The sequence below is a fragment of the Bactrocera dorsalis genome, chromosome 2, assembly GCF_023373825.1.
Source record: "Bactrocera dorsalis isolate Fly_Bdor chromosome 2, ASM2337382v1, whole genome shotgun sequence".
Taxonomy (NCBI): domain Eukaryota; kingdom Metazoa; phylum Arthropoda; class Insecta; order Diptera; family Tephritidae; genus Bactrocera; species Bactrocera dorsalis.
In genome coordinates this window covers 16,273,586-16,283,498 of record NC_064304.1, presented here as the reverse complement: position 1 = coordinate 16,283,498, position 9,913 = coordinate 16,273,586, and the positions used below count along the sequence as shown (strand labels likewise).

Sequence of the window (9,913 nt, the reverse complement as noted above, 5' to 3'; positions counted from 1 at the left end):
AGTTTCAATGCGTTTGCGATAGTGGAAAATAATTATAATGCGTTCGAAAATTGAGGTAAACAAATTATTTTTTTAACAAGTGTTTGCATTCTTTTTTTATTGAAGAGTAAGCAATTTTAAAAGGTTTGTATAAATTTTGAATTATTTCTTATTGCATAGCTATTAAAATTTTGAAAGATTGCAGTGATTTTTTTTCAGATATAACAAAAAATTGTATAAGATTACACTAATATTTCAACTATTTGCACTTTTCCTGTTATTATCCATGACACTGGTTGCGCATTTGTAAAAGCAATGCAACATGGCTCGTTACAAAGCGAAACAAAGAAAGCATCATTAAATTTAAAACAGGCAATAAAGAGAAACAAAGAAAGTTATTGAAGATCGGAAGTGATTTCTGTGCGTAAACAAAATAAGTAAATATCTCTCACTATTTGATTAACAACAAGTCAGATAACAATCCAAGTGCATTGTATAATAAATAAATATAGGCAACATATAATTCAAACGAGAATTTATCCAAGCAGATTGAATTTGGTGACAAGGAATAGTTGATTGACGTGAGTATGATTCATTTAATTTACAGATATGTACAATATAAGTATATGCATGCAGTTTTAGTAGAAACCGTTTTTATTCAGTGCCTTTGTTTGCGGTTTCGGGACGGATACAGGTTTAGATATTTAAATGCGATTGCGTAGTTCTGAAATGATATGGTTGCACAAACAAGTAAATAAATATGTACTAGTGATGCGTTGATATACACACAGATACAACACACAAGTACGTGTAGTGATACAGAAATGAAAAATTGTCAAGTTCGTGGCCAAAGTTTTTAGTTTCTGTTCATATCAGCCTGATGCATAGATAACAAATACTATATCGCTTATTGAATAAGTTATTGTTACAAAAATACTTACCACATATTTGATTATAGCAAGTATAATATTGTTTATTTTATTTGTTGGTGTGAATGAATTTTCCATGGAATGTCAGTGCAACGACCAAACATAAAATCGTATGCACATAGCAACAACCGCTTCCAATTGAGGTGGAGAAAGTGTGAACAAGTGGCTAAGTTACTAATGCCACCAGGAAGCAGGTTGTAGACACCACTTACAGCAAACACATTAAACGAGCGTTTACTGGTTGCAGTAATCACATAATTTTAATGTATTAAGCGCGCCGCATCTTGCCAGTCAACGAAAGCCATGAGCATACGCACAAGGGCACTAGTCTTTTCAACCTTCTTCGGGAGTTGCATCGCAATTGGACTCCTGCTGGTCAGTCTAACAACAAATCATTGGGTGCGTGCCTATCCGAAACGGATAAATTCAACAGTAAGTTAATCAAAATCTGCAAATTGTGCAATGCAATGAAATTGAATTTTACTATGCTAATCATTATGTTACTTTTTTTGGCAGGATTCTAAAGGTGATATTAACTTTGGCTTATTTTATGGTAACAAAGATCTAAACTATGGCTTTGGTGTTCGCACCACTCCTATCATCGGTATGTTTTCTTAATACATATATTCGTATATAGCTATATCTGATATTTTTTAGTGTATACATTCGATCAAAATGGTCCGGAAACTATGAATTTTTGGCTGTGGCTGATCACAGCTTTGGGTACTGGCTTTGGCTTGCTTACATGTGCAATTTCGGCAATTGCTGCCGTGTTAAAGGCCGCATCAGCAGCAAAGCGTCCTGCAACTATGGTACTACTTTTCGCTTCTAACATTTCATCGGCAGCCGCACAGGTGATCGCTTTCGTTTGTTGGCTTGTTCAGTTCTATCAATATTTGCAGCAAAATGTACTTGCTGTACAAGATCGTCATTGGTATAGTCATGGCTTAGCTTATTTGGGCTACAGCTTCTACTTGGTAATTGCATCTACTCTTGTCGTTATATTGAATATTATCATATTACTGCATGCTAAACGTCGTGAGCGAGCCGATCGCCAAAGACTTGAGCCTCCTAGTGAGGAGAAGAATCAAGGCGCCATAATGTTATACTAAAAGCTAATGCTTTATCCTCATAGAAATATTTTTAGTAAAAAAAGAATCAACTGATGTTAATTTATTATTAATTAGCGTGATTATTGAATCTCGAAGCGCAAATGATCATACTCGGAAATTGACTAATTTCCCAAAACGGAGTTAATTTCATATTTATATTTATGCATGTACAGTTATGTATGTATGCACACACAAGGTCAAAATAATAAGTACGTACATAATAATTGATGTCAAAAATAATTTAAGAATAAATTGAGAATAATGGCGGATATACTAGATAATGATGAAAAAAGTAAGCAAAAATCAAATAGGGCACAGAAAACTGAAACTAATAAATTTTTTTCAGTCACGGATACCTGATGGAGCTTTTGTCTATCCTATTTATAGACTTTTATCTTATACAAATTTAAGTTCCTATTTCAATTTTTATTACTAATATCCTTATTTCTTTCATTTAAATGTAATTTTCTGTCTCCCTAAAAAGAATTTGTTAGTCATTGAAATTGATGTATTTATGTACTTATTATTTTGACTATGTGTGTATATGTAATAGGTGAATAGCATTTAAAGTATATGCACTGTATGTTTTGTGCAAACATATAATATTTTACGATATACTCTACTACTTTATTGGACTGCCTACTTTGTCAACCACTTATTTTATTCCTATCATGGGTTTCCGTTGAATCTACTTTTATTATTAAATAATATTTTTTAAATAAATTCAATTTTAAAATATATGACTCGGTAAATGATAGTCTTACTTTTATAATTAAACGACTTTTGGCTCAGTGTTTACTTGGGTAGAAAATATTATATTTTTCAATAAAATTGCAATGGTATATTTGTTTCTTCCACTGCCATTGCTGGATGCGCATTTGTACGAGTTAATAATCGTTGTCGTAACCACAGTACTGCCAATTTACAAGCGTTCAGTAGGCCGGCGCACAGCAGAAGGTATACAGAGTAACCAAGTTTAGCACGTCCGTTCGAGTTAAATGTGTATTCAGTTCGCAAAGTGTCCGTTATTGAGATATTGTGCATCAAGTGTTGAAAGTAAAGTGATGTCCAGAGACCAACAGTTAAAAATGCAGAAACGGCTGCAACCCGATTCTAAATAAATAAACCAAAAATATTGAATATGCGTTCTACTGGGTGCTTGTACAGGTCGATCAATGCAAAGGTCGAAGCACAAATGCCGAAAATTAGTGTCAGCATTAAGGATAACAAAATGCAAAGCCACCAATAGGCTGGTATGTATGCTTTATCATTGATGGCATTTTCTGTAAAAAAATATTTATTCGTTAAATAAATTAGTTTCTACATATGTAAATATTTTAGAATTGTGCTTCACTCACGTTTGAATGAGTTGATTTTTGGGCTTCCAGTGATTTCTTTTCCTTGGTACCTTCTTCCAGTGTGGCAACGATCTGTTCACATGGTATCGTGTCGTATTTAAATGTATTCGATTCAGTTCGTCGAGTCGCATAGTAGCGTTATGTTGGCAGCTATACATACATAGACCAAGGTCGAAATCACATACAACTAAAAATAAACAAATTCATTAAAATATTTGAATAAAGAAATTAATTTTTATATTAACAGTATACATGGTTAAGTGTTTTTAAACCTCAACATCCTCTCGATTCAAACTTTTTCGATGAGATATACTCGCTCCTTAACAATTTATGCAACGCTTAAAGTCATTCGACTCTCGACAAATCTTCGTTATAACTTATGTTCGTTTGCTGCTGGTAAAGTCTTAAGATTAAAACAATGGATTATATTATCTTTCAACTATAATTAAAGCAAGGATATATATTAACTTTGGCTGAACTAGAGTTGTAATACTTTTTACAGGTGCATTCTCTATAACATAAAATATTTATTTGGAATTTTATCGGTCAGTTTGAATGACAGCTATGTTCCAAAGTGGTCCGATCTGAATAATATTTTCGGAGATTGTAGCGTTACCTTGAACAATATATGTCAAATTTGGTAAGGGTTCGGTTAGACCTACTGGTCCTTAGTAATGCGAGATGGAAGTTCAGTTTAATTCGACCTGAAGTATGCGTCTTACATAATGTCAACGCCTTTTGCGAATTTTAAGAGCGACTTAATATCTAATTTTAATAGTCCAGTGGGGATACCCCGAACTATGAAGCTCCAGAAGCATAGGAGGTGTTACAGTGTTTTTCGCATACCTACAATTCTATCGAGACTGTGTGATTAAAAAGCAAGTGTGTTTTCCTTTAGGGCTTTTGCACATGATTTTGGCGATCTTGCATGTCCTTAAGGCATTCCATCAGGCCCTGATCGATCCGTGATGCCTGCTTCTAAGGACAATCTCTGACGTAATGCGATGTGAGATTACTGCCTTAACTGCCCCCTGTCATATACATGTTGATCTTCTTTATATTGTTTCCTGCGTTATTAGCCATTCCAGCCATTTTCCTGATCGCAAAGACCTCCGCCTTGAAGATACCACAATATTCCGGAAGTTTGAACCTTCTCTCCCTTAAAGTATATTTTTTCCACCAACCCCAAGCTTGTTGAGCTTTTTGATAAAGATAATTTGTCAAATAAAAAAGTTTTTTATACAATTTGGTTTTGGAATTGGTTTTAAAAAGCACATGTAAACATTTCATATCAATAGCTAAAAGCAACGGGACTTATTTCCGTATATACCGACAGCCTGTCTGTCCTAGCTACATAATTCGACTCAGTTTGTCACTCTTATTAATCATGTACGAGTATATTATCTATACTTTATTGATGTTGAAGTGAAAAAACCCAGAACATGTGGTCGTTAGAGTCACAGAGTCATCGAAACAATCACCCATCTCAAGATGTGAAGACTTTCACAGGGTTTCTGCATACATTCCACTCATTGACACAGTCAATCAAGATTTAAAAACGCGGTTTTCCGATGAAGTTCTTGGAAGTTTCAATTTGAGTCAGCAGCAGGATTTAACTGTAATCATTCAATGTCTAGTTAGACGTTTTGAGAAAATCTTTCCCGGAAACAAAGAACTGCAAAAAACGAGGCTCAAAGCAGAAGTAGCGCTTTTTCAACAACAATGAAAAAAAATTACTACGAGAACACAAATGCTTTTTGCCTTAGAAACCTTTAGCACTTGCGATAAGGATATATGTACATATACGAGGACCGCTATATACATTTCTGGCCTAATAATGAAAATAAGCATATCTATCAACGAAAATGTTTTTTTTTTTTTCGTTGGATTTGGCTCGTCTTGGAAGACCCACACGGTCGATTGCTGTTTTGTTTCGGGCTCATACGCATAGATCCATGATTCGTCACCTGTGACGATCTTATAAACGTCTTTTGAAGCACCGCGATCGTATTTTTTCAGCATTTCTTTACACCAATCCACACGAGCCTTTTTTTGAGCGATTGTCAAATTGGCCGGGATCCAACGAGAACAAACCTTTTTTACGGCCAGGTGTTCATGCAATATCGAATGTATGCTGGTGGGAGAAATGCATAGGCATGCCTCTATCTGAAGGTATGTTACATGACGGTCTTGCATTATCAGTTCACGTACGGCATCGATGTTTTCTGGCACAACGGTTGTTTTTGGACGACCTTCACGGAATTCGTCTTTGAGCGAGCGTCGGCCACGATTGAATTCGTTGTAACAGTTTTTCACAGTGCTATAGGATGGTGCTTCATAGCCATACAAAGATTTTAGTTCATCGATGCACTCTTGTCGTGATAATCCACGTCGAAAGTTGTGAAAAATGATCGCACGAAAATGTTCACCAGTTAATTCCATTTTTTGGCCGAGATGAATTTTTTAATTCCCTGTAAATAAAACAATTCACGATTAAATGACAAAACGTTCTGAGTGATGTTATGCTAAAAAATGTCAAACTTTCCAATGGAAATGTCAGATTGCACCTGGCAACACTTAGTGTTGCCTAGTCCAGAAATATATATAGCAGCCTATGTATCCGTCGATTCATATTCTCCTTCACGTACTCTGCGCTTTGCCAGCCACAAATGCTAGCGCTGAACGATCCTTTTCTTCTTTGCACCGAATCAAGACTTGGCTCCGAATAACGAGGCATCAGAAAATATTGTACTGCTTAGCACTCTTCAACATAAACTAGGCCAATACTGTGGAATCAGAAGAAATATTTAGTAAAATGAGTAAACGCCGTATTGATTTTATACCATAATTCTGGCTACTTTTTACGAGCTTCGCGCAAACGACGCATAGCACTCAAATAGTATTCCTTATTAACAGTTGGGTCGGTCGGATGGAATTCGGAGTGCACCACATCTCTATAATAGAACAAAACTGTCAACAAAACCTTAATTTTTGACCTGCTTTGACGTGGTTTTTTCGGCTTCTGTTCACCTTTGGCACGATATTCGGCAGATCGATGGCCTATCTCTGGGTCGTAAGCATAGATCCAATACTAATCGCCAGTAATAAACATTTCATGTCATCCTGTTAGTCGGGAAGCATTGTTTCACAGACATTAACGCGACGCAGTTTTTCGAAAAAATTGAGGTATTTTGGAACCAATCGTTCTTGAATTTTTCTTAGGCCCAAATAATATTTCAAAATGGTTTTCACTGATCTTTCCGAGATTCCAACGATGCTATAAAGAACTTTGACTGTTAATCGTCAATTTCAAGCAGCAATTCCTTTATTTTTTTACGTGTTGACCATCAGTTTATGCTGATGGGTGGCGCCGCTTCGAAGCACTCCGCTGCACTTTTGGCCAAGAGTGTTTTCTATAATACGGCCCAAGATATTGTGACATCAATCCAAAAAATCTGCAAAACATTTGTATATACATGGATCTAAGTCTGTGGGAATGTATTTAGTATCCAACAGTGTATTAAATGAACCCCTGTGGGTTTTCTCATCAGCAGTTTCCTCACAAACCACAGAGTCGCCCCAAATGAAGACATAATTTATTCGGCAATATTATGCACTGATGCACAATCTTACATACAAACCACATTATACTATATGTTCATATGCATATACATGTATGTATGTATTTGGTCACCTTAGTCCACAATCTCATATGTCATTGTTCGCTGATATTTCTTGCATCGGTTTGTGCCACACTGAAGAGTCAATTGCCGGAAAGGAAGTGTGGGGTGCAGGTAGAGCCATGCAGAATTCTTACGTTTTGCCTTTTCCTACCAATAACAACAGCAGCAACAACAAAAATAACAACAACATTAGCATGTATCTTCATCAACGAAGCCAATTTGTGAGCCAGAGGAAACATCACAATAAGGAAACGCTGACGATCAGCAAGTAAAGGAAGTGCTGCCGCTGTGTCTTTGTCCTGAGTATCTAAACAAACTACATTCACACAATTAATTTGAAGAATGACTACTCGTATAATCGATACCACTGGGACGGAAAGTAGTAAAAAAGGCAGAGTGAACTGTGAAATAATGCCAATTAATTGATTTGTTTGCGAAATGTCACAGTTGTGACATAATGACACCGTTTAATGCCTTATTTGTTTCACTTACTTCCATTTACTTGTGTTTCTTTGCATTTTTAAGACGTTCGCTTGAGCGATTGCTGTGGTCCCAGCATGTGTGGCGATCATCTCCCTGTGCAGCCAAATTGGTGTTGCACCTTAGGCGCACTCAATTAGTCGTGTGTGGCTGTCGTTGTGTGTATGTAGGTTTGAAAGAAAAAGAAATCGGTATTGCTGACTATTTTGACATTTAGAACACAATAACGGTGTCAAGATTGCACCACAAGAGTCCATCATCCATCAAAATCGTCAAAAAATATACATACGAGTATACAAGCATGCTTCGTTTTTTAATTGCTCAGCACAAATTGAAGGAATTCCATTTAAATGAAGCAATCTTTGCAGATGTAGCCAAAACAATCATTCGGCTTAATCATTTATGGTATAAGGTTATGTTAGTTCCAAAGATAATTAATATCTATCGTGTATAAGAAAATTGCCAGGTGTTTTATATCTTTTAAATTATTTTTTAGTCTATTTATTTTTTATATATCCGAATTTCTTTTTAGTGCTGGTAGAAAATAAGTATATTTGACAGTTGCAGTTCTTTTGTGTTCTTCGCCACATAACCTCAAAGTTGTTAGAATTCTAAGAAGAAATAGCTGCTCAGTTTCTTTCCTTCTTGAAAATCGAATATTTTAACAATAGCGGAGTTCAAGATCTTCATTAAAACAGATAAACATTTCAATAACCTACAATTCAGAAAGAGTAGTGCGCGATATCGCTGTGAAGGACCAGCGACCTGACCTTGTTCCGACCAATATCAAAGAAGTTTTTTCTCATAGCCGATAACCTTTGGCAGGCGACGGTAAACTTTCGAATTGATTCAAATTTCATATAAAACTCCGTTGGGGCTCCGTTTGCGAATCAAAACTTTATTTGACGGATAACAGCAAAGCCCACATCTGAATGGAGACGGAAGTAAGCTAGTCCAAACATCTAGTAGAAACATAAGCTCTTATTTCAAAATTTGCAAAAAACACTTGAGGTTCGAATACTACAACTTTCTTACATATTTCTCTTCCCTCAAGTTTATAGGGAATCGATGCCAAAGAATCTTATACAACTTCTGCAAAACATGGTAAAAAAAAATATAACAAAGACATGCAATTGATCGGTTCGCAAAAATGTCACCTTATACAATTTGCTCTCGTTCATGATTATTACATTATTAGCTCTATGAGTTACGAATTAAGATATTCTCACTTTTTGCTACAGTTTGCTCGACAACCCACAGAGACATTCATGGGCCCCTTGCAACATAAACAATCGCAATGAACCACAAAGCAACCAAAACAAGCAAAGAAATTGCATTATACGTCTGGGTGGCCCGAACGGTAATTTCGCAACGGAATCTTGACGCTAGCCATAAATTACCAGCCACACAAGTTGTAAGCAGAGAACGGAGGACTTCTATTAATTGTTTGCTCTGATAAAGGACATATTTATAACATTCAGATTTTGACTTATACGTATACTTTGCAAGAATTTAGTGAAAAGAGTGAATGGCCAAGCAAAACAAAGGCCTAAAGAGGAAACAATAAAAAGTGAGTGAAGTGAGAAATAAGAAAGTAAGGTAAGGAAATCCCAATACATTCTAAATTACCAACACCTTTGGTGGCAAACATTTTAGCTGACAATATAGTATCGACAATGTCAACAATGCGGATCCCGGCGAGTCCAATTCATTTGTGCTACCTTACACGCAGCCACAGAAGCGCAACCAAAGATCGTCGTATCAAATTTAGCCAAAAGGTAAATATCATTATTACACTGATAATCATCCTTAAGATACTCGTAGTGGTACTTCGATGGATGCGATTGCGTTGTGGTCGTACCATTGGTGTTTGGGCAGAGCAACCCCTAACTACATACCATATATGGTATGTGCATCCATCGTGATAGTACGTATGTGTATGTAATGATTAGAAAAGGGGCACTTTTACATTGCAGCACCACAACACAAATTGTTTTCCTTTTCTCTATACAATTAAAAAAACAAGTATAATACATGCATATACATATATAAAGTATTTTCTTTTCTTCTGTCCATCGCTTGCGCTACATGAATTGTCAAATTCTTTTAATTGGGAAATTTATTGGTCGAAATTCTATTAAGTCGCGTTGTTGCCAATATGTCTGGTCGTGCTGAGGTAATTCCATATTCGTCTGAAATTCGCAAGAAATGGCAAAAAGACAGATAAATATAATATATAACAAATACTCTATAATATATAGTTTAAGTGGAAAGAAATTACGGTCGTGATAATAAATTTATTATAGTTTTATGGAATCTTTTTCAAACTCCACAGGTGTTTTGACAGCTAAAATCCACTGATTGTATTTGAT

General features: G+C 35.8%; 1 protein-coding gene and 1 pseudogene across 2 annotated transcripts; one reads left to right on the top strand and one right to left on the bottom strand.

Moving 5' to 3' along the window:
* The first annotated feature begins 279 nt into the window (after positions 1 to 279).
* On the top strand, positions 280 to 2,772 carry LOC105223137 (hypothetical protein). 2 transcript variants are annotated; one of them, XM_011200772.4, is made up of 4 exons: positions 280 to 560; positions 997 to 1,340; positions 1,425 to 1,512; positions 1,566 to 2,772. In XM_011200772.4, exons 2-4 carry the CDS (start codon positions 1,212 to 1,214, stop codon positions 2,018 to 2,020), a joined length of 672 nt encoding a protein of 223 aa, XP_011199074.1. In that variant the 5' UTR covers positions 280 to 560; positions 997 to 1,211; the 3' UTR covers positions 2,021 to 2,772. The 2 variants fall into 2 exon arrangements, with proteins under 2 accessions (XP_011199074.1, XP_011199075.1); XM_011200773.4 differs by having other exon boundaries at positions 938 to 1,340.
* A 70-nt stretch (positions 2,773 to 2,842) lies between these two features.
* Positions 2,843 to 9,192, bottom strand: LOC125776546 (uncharacterized; annotated as a pseudogene).
* Positions 9,193 to 9,913: the final 721 nt, after the last annotated feature.